At 31.4% G+C, this 11,050-nt stretch overlaps 2 protein-coding genes across 2 annotated transcripts; one reads left to right on the forward strand and one right to left on the reverse strand.

Moving 5' to 3' along the window:
• The first annotated feature begins 2,849 nt into the window (after window positions 1–2,849).
• Window positions 2,850–4,612, forward strand: LOC108728191 (zinc finger CCHC domain-containing protein 10). The gene is made up of 3 exons (XM_018456617.1): window positions 2,850–3,073; window positions 3,226–3,384; window positions 4,150–4,612. The coding sequence occupies exons 1-3, from the start codon at window positions 2,955–2,957 to the stop codon at window positions 4,433–4,435; spliced, it is 564 nt and encodes a 187-aa protein (XP_018312119.1). The 5' UTR covers window positions 2,850–2,954; the 3' UTR covers window positions 4,436–4,612.
• A 721-nt stretch (window positions 4,613–5,333) lies between these two features.
• Mcm2 (DNA replication licensing factor Mcm2) lies at window positions 5,334–10,711 on the reverse strand. Its single transcript, XM_018456615.1, has 15 exons — window positions 10,546–10,711; window positions 9,906–10,084; window positions 9,514–9,677; window positions 9,289–9,371; window positions 9,036–9,218; window positions 8,565–8,776; window positions 8,279–8,471; window positions 7,989–8,192; window positions 7,627–7,858; window positions 7,296–7,546; window positions 6,870–7,034; window positions 6,338–6,655; window positions 6,022–6,204; window positions 5,778–5,933; window positions 5,334–5,468 (listed from the first exon to the last, which is right to left on the reverse strand). The coding sequence occupies exons 1-15, from the start codon at window positions 10,546–10,548 to the stop codon at window positions 5,340–5,342; spliced, it is 2,655 nt and encodes an 884-aa protein (XP_018312117.1). The 5' UTR covers window positions 10,549–10,711; the 3' UTR covers window positions 5,334–5,339.
• Between the last annotated feature and the right edge of the window lie 339 nt (window positions 10,712–11,050).

The following is an 11,050-nucleotide window of genomic DNA, read 5'->3' on the forward strand; positions in this document are numbered from 1 at the left end:
CTCATTATTGTTGCAATACAAACATAAAATAGTCAACAGAGAAAGGAAATAATTTCGAAATTATTACTTACTTCTATAGATGCGTTTGTGATTATTGTGTTTGCAGTAAATATGATACTTCTCTCAAGCGACAATTCGGGATAATTTTTAGGAATCGTAAATACTAATTTCTTCTTAGGCATAAAATCCGATTTGTCGTTTTTCATTTGTTCTAAAAAAACGTTCAAATAAATACAAAAACTAAAAATGCAAAAACCAATGGAAGAGTATTCTGATAAGAATAATATGCTAAAGAAATTTTTGCACTGATTGATTACATTAATTAATTAAATTGATTTAATTAGAATTATATTGGAACATACTTGTGTGTGCGCAACCTGAACCATTCTTGCGTCGTTTGACTTTATTTCCATTATTAGAAATTATTTCATCATATATCGGCATCGATATCGTTTCAAGTTTGTACGAAAACTGCGGAGAACGTATCAATCTAGAATCAAGTGACAAATTTTTTTATACAATTATCATTATAATTGTTTTAGGCCCAGTTCTACTAATGTAAGATTAACTTTGATCTCGGTTTATCTTTTACCGTTTATGTTTTTCTAATTTTCAGAATTAAAAAAAGATAAAGAGTAAATTGAACCGAGATTAAAATTAATCTTACATTGGTGAAAGCGTCAGTTGCACATACCTCAATAATTCCGTAACATCGTCCGAGATTAATTGTAACTTTTGTAATTTTTTTAAAGCGCTCTCCACCTCTTGTTTATCGTTCTTCCTTCCCTGATTAAGATCAATCATTTCTGCTTTGATAGTATCGATTTCGGTTATGAGATCAATTAGCTCGGAGCTCCTTTTCATATCTAACAGAATTATCCTCGGTTTAACGCGCACATGCGAGTAAAAGAACCTGAACTCTTTAAGGGTAACTCCGACCGTACTAATATAAGTGATTAACTTAATTGGTAAAATTAACTTAGCAAATAATACCGTTTCGTTAAAATGAGTAGAATTATCATCTTTTTTGTTTAATATATGAAAAAAGATTAAATTCGAGACAACGAATGATATAGTTAGATATTGTATTTGAAATAGATAATTCTGCCAATTAATCTAATTCGTGATTAACTTAATAGGTGATTGATTATCAAATAATTATATATTGTTGTATATTTTATTAATATGCATAGAATTATTAATTTTTTTAATATATGGAAAAAAGACTGGATCAAGGAATGATATAAAAATTTATTTTAGATAATTCTGCTGGTTGAATTAATTGCTGAAGTTAATCAAAGTTCGGTCAAAATTGCCATAATTTTTAATCTTTGTATGATCCCACCAACTTTACAGTTGCTCCTTGGCTTTGCACAATTTGTAACAAAAGGATGATATTGAAAGATAATAGGGAAATTGTGTTCGTGTGAGAATCGCCATATCTGTTCACAAAATGAGTCTTCCACCGACCACACTTGATAATTTAATTTCTCCTGAATTAAAAGACCAAAAAATATCTCTCGCATTTAATGCAATTAAGAGATGAGTCACGATTTAGCGATTTAAATTAGATATATATTCCAATAATTAAATTAATGATAAAATGAAACTTGCTCCCCCAAGCTATATGCGGCCCACATTTGTGAACTTTTTTTGCGCCGGCTCATTATCAAATATAAAATCATATTTTCTATTTTACGCAAACAAAATAAACATCATGCGACCCGAAAGATTTTACCTATTTCTAAAAATATCCTTCCGAAAATTATACTTACTTAAAAAAGGTTGCGCATCATAAATGATCAAATATTAATTGATCATTTTAGTTTGATAAAAATCAATTATTTAATTAAATAACTATTATAATAACATTAATTATAAAAATATTAAAAATTTATATTTAATCATATTTAATTTATATTCAAAAATTCATATGTAAATTTATACAACTATCTTTTATAAATTAATGCAAATAATTTCTGCAAATATTTAAAGAAAAATTTAAAGTTATTTAGGCAGAATTTTATTAATTGGTTTATCACCAGATCTCGTTCTTCTTCCTCCAGTATCTTTTTCTTCTCCAGGAAGCTGTCTCGGTACATACTTATTGCGTCCTTCATGATTCTCAATTCTACACATTTATTTCCGTATGCGATCAGAAAAGGATCAGGAGCAAGATTTTTCGTATTGCTCGAAGCGTCGTTCTTGGAGTCAATCATCCTTGTCATTTGCTACATCAAATTAAAATGGAATCTAAAATTATAGCTACATGTTATCTCGAAGTTATTGATTTCAATGGCTTTGTATGATTTCGAGTTTACATTTTAATCTTTTTTTATTTATAGATTTAATTTCGAAGTCGTGATCCTTTGTTCATAGGGTTTTTCAAGAGTTTGGACTTCGCTTAGATATTTTTGTTTCAAAACTATAAATAATTACAAAGAAATTTATATTTTATCATTATTTTTAATATATTATTATTATTATTATTATTATAGCAATAATATTTATACGTATAAACTTTAAATTAAATTAAACCGGTTTTGTATTAATAAACTGTGTAGACGATAAACTGATTTTAATATAAAGTACTATAATTAATTAAAAATATGTCTAAATTCTTACTTGAAGAATTTTATAAGATCCCTTTCGATCAACGAACTAATGTATCTGCAACGTGGGTAGTCAAATCAGAAGATCGAGTGTTGTATTTTAAAATGAGATAAAAATTACAAAAGTGAGTAAAAAAATTTACTAGAATATTTATAACTTCATTGGACAACACCTAGTAAATTTGCTTACTTTTAAGTAATTTTCACATGATACACAATCGAATCGACGAATGAGAAACCATTGCGACTCTCGAGTTTCGACGCGCATTGAAAACTGTACACACAACTCCTCGGCATGTAAACAAACTTCAAAACACGCGAGTGACCGCGAGTGCAAATGTGATGAAACGTGTCGTGCGTTCTGATATCTTTCATTCGGACATTACACGATTATTGAAGGTTATACGCACAAGACGAACCAACCACATGAACTGGAACGGGATGAAACTGTTGAAGAAACCGTAAGTTTATATTCTGAAATAAGTTTATTTTGTATGAGATCGAAGATCCACGTAACCTTGAAATATTTACGAATCAACTACGGCCCAACACGAGGCGGGAACAAATGATATCGTTGTAGCAATTCTTCTAATTTCTCTCTCTGTGTTTGCAGCGATCCGCGATCTGCATATCCGCAGGGAGTGCGATGCCAAAAGTGCCTGGAGATGGGGCACTGGAGTTATGAGTGCAAAGGCAAGAGGAAATACCTACATAGATCTTCTCGCACTTCGCAGCTGAAGAAGGCTATGCAAAAGCAAGAGAATGGTGATGAGTATGTCGTTTGAGTTCCTCCATTACATACACAAGACGTTTCTTATTGAGTCAATACCTAGTAAATTTCCTTTAGACTTTCCTTTAGAACATGCACGTCCAATTTTAGCTCTGGAACCATCGACGCAAAGCCATCAACGCAAAAAAAATCAATGTGGATAAGATTTCGGGGGAACTGTAAAGTATTGATACACGTCTGAGCGTCTTATCAACACTTTGCAGTCTCCGAAATCTTATTCACATTGAATTTTTTGCGTCAATGGCTTTGCGTTTTGGCTCCGGAGCTAAAATTGGACAGGCCTGCTTTAGAACAAGGAAAATATATTTCGACTTAGCAAGGATGTTTAGTAAATTAGATTATTTTAGGCAATAATGTTTCGTCTTCATGAAGGATATATAAACAAAGAGAATATATAAGATATTTTTTTTTATTTTGATCTTGATACCAAGATAAAATATCTATAGTTAGAATAAAAGGCGTTTTCCAACAAAAGATATAATTAACATAGAGAGAGAGGGATATCACCTTGTGAGTGGATTCATAAGGGATTTATAGTGAATCATGTCATTCTTGTTTAATATTAATAAATAACAAGGATGTAATGATTCTGTAAACCTTGCAAAAAGTACAATAAATTATTAGGTTCTTGTTAAATAAATTATTAATGTTAAATAAAGATGGAATGATTTACTGTATCATCTGTGTCTCTTACTAAAAAACATACAAATTGAGGAGGATCTTATGTATTATTATGTCATGTTTTAGTCAAGAGCAAGAAAAAGAGGCAAAGCACCATCATAACAGTAAGAAAATGAAGAAAGAGGATTCCAGCAATTCAAGCGACTGGAGCAGTTGTAGCACCTCCAGCAGCGATAGCAGCATAAATTCTAGTAGTAGTAGTAGTAGTAGTAGTAGTAGTAGTAGTAGTAGTAGTAGCAGTAGCAGTAGTTCCTCGGATAGCGAATCGGATTCTAGCGATAGTGTGTCTAGTAGCAGCAATAGCAGTTCTAGTAGTAGCAACAGCAGTCACGGTTCCTACAAAAAGAAATAACACAGATGCTATTGTGTGAAATGAGACATCGAGAAGAAATTTCTTTTTCACTGTCTCTGGCTTTTGACAAAATATTGTTCTGAGTACAATGTCATTTTGCATTTCAGCAAAATGACTCCAGAGAGGAAAGAGCAAGTTGAATTTTGCGACAAAATTCTTTATGCCTTTTGTACAAGTACATCGACAAATATTTTTATTTTAACATAGAAGATGTCTTTGCTTAAAACGAAAGTTTCAATAATTAATCTTTTTCTTTTTTTTTATTTTATAATTAATCACGTTAAGACGATTCATTATTGTATTTCTGTTATTTAGCTTTTCTATGACATGTACGATTTGTTATACTTCTGCTATTTAGTTTTTCTATGATATATACATACATATGTGATCATTTAATCTTGTTCACCAAATTCACCAGTGAACAAGAATAATCAATGTATCACACATATCATGTGTGAAACAGAATACATCCTATATCTTATTATATGAGAACATTTTCTTTATGACATTATTTGCGAGAATTCGTATTGTGTTAATAACTGTCATTTCTTTCATATATAAGGGCTTTAAAATGTTTTATATTAAATATAAATGTGAAATTAATTGCTAGTTATTGTATAGAATTGATATTTAAATAGAACATATTTTGTACTGTTGTACGCACATAGATATATGATAGAAAAAACTGATTTATTAGAAACGTAATATATTTAATGACAAATCACAATAATTAAATTTGTATAACGATATTTAATAATGGCATTAAAAATGTTAATGAGCGCTGTGTCAGACATTTCAACGTTAATGTATTGATATAAGAATTGTGAGATAGAAAAAAAAATCGCTGTTTTGTTGCGTATAATTTAAATACATGTGCAAAAATACAACGCCGCTTTTCTCCGGATCAATCTTCAATGCCTTCGGGCAGAGTCTGTACTATTACTTTCCTTCTTGGTTCGTAAATAAAACTGTTTGTCTTGAATATGTCACTCTCGTAGAACGGATGTAAATTATGTATGTCAATTTGCTTCGCCTGCAATCAAAATACTGATATTAGTATAAAATGTGCTTCATTTCCCACATAGGCACATGAAAAAATGAATAAAAGTTGTTATGTAAACCTTTATAAGTAATGTAAGATAATTCTTATGTAAACTATTTTTTTAAATTAAATAGTGACAAGATAAAGTTTTTTTAGCCCAAATCATTTTGATATAATTTTCTAATTAGGTTTTCTAATAGTTAGAACGTTATACTTGTTAAATTCTTTCCCCCTCTTTCTTTCTCATATTATTTCCGCGCGAACGTATCAAATTTAATATAATAATGTAATTTGCATTACCCGTTCCAACAAATCCTTCTCAGGGATCTCGACGGTCGTGATACGTCCGCCGTGCAAAGCTTTTTGAAATGCTAAAGTATCTAAAGTAATTTGTCGCAGTATGTAATACAAAAGTTCACTGTGATCTTTCTTGTACGATAGATATTTCTGGAACGTCTGTAACGAGATGTGCACATGTTAAGATAGAAAGCAAAAATATAAATATAGATTGAAAGCGCAAACGAACAAATAGAAATAAAGATACCTGACGCATAGATTTCATAACGGAATATTTCTGCGTGTCGACAAAACTATCGAGAACCATCCTGATGGCCAGGTTCATATCACTCTCCTGAACGTGATCCCTCAGATGCATCTTTGCACTAGCCTCCGCCATACGAATAATGCTTTCTATGTGACGGACGGTGATTGGTAAACTGCCAGTCGCCTAAAATGTAATAATCATAAAAACAATTATATTACTGTAATCAAAATCTTTTTTACATTCATTTTTTTATTAATCTCTTTTAAGATTATATATAAACAGATGATATATTCTTTCCTCTGTTTTACTGACTCACCAAGCTTTCCTGTCTTAATTGACTGTACAATTTTGCCACTTTGTCTTGATCGATGCTGGTCAGCTTCGGATGTACATTCTGCTTCGCATAAACGATATACTTTTTTAAAAGATCTTGAGGAATGCATAGATTTTGCGTGGCAGGATCCAGTACTACGGCTTGCGTTCTCTCCGTTCTCTCTGAATTATCTGTTGGATGATGCTTGATGTGCGAATTTACGACAAATTTGGCCAGATGACGATCTTGCATGGGATCAACCTCATCCTTGACTATACACAATACATCAAATCGCGAGAGAATCGGTTCTGATAGGTCCACCTATATGCAATTTAATACGTAACATACATAATTATCATTTGATCCCACATGTTTGCACAATCTTTAAGAAAGATTCTAATTTTATATAATAATATAAATCTATAATTTTATATTTTCATGATTTATATTTTCATATCAGCATATATTTTACATCTTTCATTTAAAAGTTACAATTTTGTGCAATCGCAAATTAAAAAATGCTAAAAATACATACATTTTCTGCAAAGGTCATACTGGGATCGTATCGACCACCGATGGGATTAGACGCCGCTATCACTGCGCATCTTGCGTGAAGAGATGTAACGATACCGGCCTTCGAAATAGAAATACTCTGTTGCTCCATAGCTTCATGAATAGACGTTCTGTCCTGATCATTCATCTAAAAAAAATTTGTGTTGTTTCTAATAACTATATTTATCAAATTTTGTAATGTAAATTATACAGATCTATACATAATTTTGATATTATATATGAATAATCTATATATGAAAGCACTATAAATATTAATTCTCTCTCTTCTTCTCTCTCCTTTTCTCTTTTTCTAACAATCATTATTGATAACATAAAAGTACGATATTTATAGATATTTATAACGTTATCAATGAGAGTTATTAGTCACATAAATTATATAAATTTGTACTTTGTCGAATTCATCGATGAGGCATATTCCATGATCGGCAAGAACCAAAGCCCCAGCTTCCAAGGTCCATTCTCTGTTAATAGGTGATCTCCTAACGTAAGCAGTCAAACCAACGGCCGAAGCACCCTGACCTGTTGTGAAGATAACCCTCGGTGCCACCTTCTCCACATATTTCAAAAATTGTGACTTAGCGGTGCCAGGATCTCCGCACAGCAAAACATTTATATCACCGCGAACTTTGTGCTTGTTGCCTGCATGTTGCAATATGATGCAAATAAGAAGGAAGAATGTATAGAAGACTGATAGGATGATTCAAAGAAGAAATAAGTACCAGGATTCTTTGGCTCGCCACCAAATATCGCCAGTGCTAAGGCTCTCTTTATGTTTTCATGGCCGTAAATTGAAGGCGCGATACTCGCGACTATACGATCCGCGATGCGCTGATCTTTACTTAGAGCGAGTATACTCGAGATGTCCTCTTCCGTCAGCGAATCTACGATTTCTTTCGAATCTTTGACAAATAAATGATTAGCTAATAGAACTGTGGAGAATACTGGGAAGCCCTGTAATACAAAATACAATAGATATAATCTTATCCCAGTAAAAAGTTTTCTTCTGGGACAACTTGTGGAATAGATAAATATAATATAAAGAAACCTAATTAATATATATGTAACAAAAATTTAATCTCACCTGTTCAGTGTTCAAAGAACCATCATAATTATTGGTATAAATAGCTGTGACGTCTATCTCGTCCCCTGGTTTGCAACGATCACACAGGTCGGACAGCAGAATGCAATCTTTGCTGCGCGGTATTCTGCCAGCGGGTATTCTACCCGGGGATTCTTGTATAGTTATTTTTTGATAATTTCTATATATAGTTTGCTCCATATTGATCTGACACACGCGATACATTGTACATAAGTAAATGTGATAATTTTAAAACTAGCTGTAGCAATCAAACGTAGAATTTTTTGACTTACTGTAAATGGACCGGCACTCTGACATTCGGGACAAGAGCCTGGTTTAACTTCTGTGTTTTGAGATTGGACGAATGGTCCAAGAACGTAGTTGCATTTTGTACAGTCATACTTCACTACCGACAATTGCGGCAGGACTCCCGTAGTTGCCGTTACCACTCCAAGAGTTCGAACCAATTGATTCAAGTGGAGTTTTCTGTTGTAACAAAGTAAAAGCGACATAATTTCATACATATTCTATTTGTATTGCTAAGTAAAATAATATTAGATGCACATAACATATTTTTACCTGAACGTGCGTAATTCTTCGATCAACGGCAATTCCGATATTCTCACGTGAATCTCCGACGTGACTCTCTCGTAACTGGGAAAAATCGTAAGCACCAATTCCTTCGCTACTTCATCAAATATCTCGAGCATTTGATATGGCGCTTCTGGTAAAAAATAGGCCAAAACATGTTCCTTACTGGCGAGAATAGGAAATTCCACTATGAAACTGGACTATTAAAATGAACATAAAAAACCTCCATAAAATAAAAACATAAATAAAAAAATAAATATATATAATAAAATGAAGAACATCTTATTTTATTTGAAAGAAAAAATCTTATATGTATAACTATAAAAGATTACCATACAAGTTTTAAATAAAATATTCTATAATTGCAAATATCATTAAAAAAAATAAAATATATAAAAAGATATTTTTTAAATTAAAGCTTAAATTACACTAGAATTATGTAAGAAATTCGATATGTACCTGATTGCTCTCACACATATGGCGAATACGTTCTTTATACATATATTGTCCCTTGGAATTTGTATGAGTGCGAAGAAAGCTTTTAAAGCGGTTCGAAATTTCCGTTCGTGGTCCTAACATCATAACCCATTCCTTTACTGAATGTCCTTTGGTATCCTCTAAATTTTCAATGGATTCGATCATCTGAAATAATCAACAGAGCTCATTATTTAAATTATATACTTTTTTTACATGAAAATTGAAAGGATCTTACTTCTGCATCCTCCAATATGCCAGTAGCAGCCTTTTCAGCCATACGTCGTTTACGTGCTTGTACATCTTCTTCGTCAGTTTCATCTAAAAGTACAAAGAAAAATATTTATATATAAAGGTATTTAATTTTATAAATACACTTTTGAAACTTTAGAGTAACACAAAGTTAATTCAGTATAATTGTTATTTTATTTTTGGATAGCAATAAGTGATGAAACAAAATTACCGTAAAGAAGATCACGATCATCCCTTATGATGCCAGCTGCACGATCTCTTTTTCGCATATCCGTTTCCGCGGCTAAACGTTCGCCCTGAGACAATTCTGAATATTCTTCGTCATCCAATAGATTAGGATCATATCTGTCTAACCCTGACATGGGCCGATAATCTCTGTTTTGTTTTTGTGTCAAAAAAATATATAATTTTATTGATATCTTCAAGTATTTTTCTTGTTCACATAAAATAATTCAACAAGATAAATTATTTCTTCTTATTAAAGTTTTTAACACTTATTTATTAGATGTTAAACATTGATTTATTCTTATTGTTAGTTACCATTTTTATTAAATATATATTATTAAATATATATTAAATATTTTAAAAATATAATATCCTTACGCCTCCATATTATCTCCGAATAATTCTTCTCCTTCCTCTTCTTCCTCATTATCAACATGGTCTCCATCAAGTAAATCAGATTCATCTTCAAATGGCTCATCTATATCAGGTGCAGGAGAAGTTTGTTGGCTTATTGGATCAGTATGTCGGTTAGAATGGATAGGAGAACTTGGTTGACTCTGACATACATAAAATTAGGTATTACTTTAATTTTTAAAAATTACGAATTTAATAAATTATGAACAATCAAAACAGGGATACGAGCCATGTGTAATAATTATTACACATGGCTCATGTCCTTGTTTTGATTGTTGATTTTTTTGAGTGAGCCTTTATTATTCGTTATTAATGAATTATATTATTTAATGCATGTATATGATAAAAATATATAACTGTATATAATTCTAAATATATTTTAAATATATATATATATATGTATATATTTACTTATGTATGTTTACAAAATTTTTATATATGTAATATATATTATATTTATGGTTGCCAAAGCGCAAATGTCTATTTTATTTGCATTTATAATTATATCATATTTTATTCGCTTTTATAACATGCGTATATACGTATATGTGTAATATACGTCAATAATAATAACATATATACACAATAATTTTTGAAAGTTTACCATGTTGCTGTTTATATACTATCGTCGTGAAAGCAATTCTGCTTGTATATTATTGCAAAATACTCAATATAATGATCGTTTTCCTTCTTTTATAACAAAATTGGCACGGAAATCAAACCATCAAGTCACTTGGCCACACTTCTCAACACTTCTTCCTGAATTAAAGGTTCTTGTCTGGATTTCTGATAAATTGGCCACACTTGGCGGGAATACTTCATAAAGAATTGTATCATAGAATGTCAATGATAAAGAAAGATAAGCATGTTACTTGAAATCCTAACCAATAAAATTTGTCCAATACTGACGAATCAGCTTTCATTTAATCCCACGTATTATGGAATTATGCATTCGAAATGGATTCCGATCGGAATTATTCAATTATTTCCTAGATTTTTGCTGGGGTGCGTTCCAAAATTCACTCCGAGTAACAGAGTTTAACTCTACGCCGTTCCAAAACGCGAGGTAACTGACCATATGGGCGGAGCCTATTCGTTCCAAAAGTATG

The sequence above is a fragment of the Mycetomoellerius zeteki genome, unplaced genomic scaffold (assembly GCF_001594055.1).
Source record: "Mycetomoellerius zeteki isolate Tzet28-1 unplaced genomic scaffold, Tzet1.0 scaffold583, whole genome shotgun sequence".
Taxonomy (NCBI): domain Eukaryota; kingdom Metazoa; phylum Arthropoda; class Insecta; order Hymenoptera; family Formicidae; genus Mycetomoellerius; species Mycetomoellerius zeteki.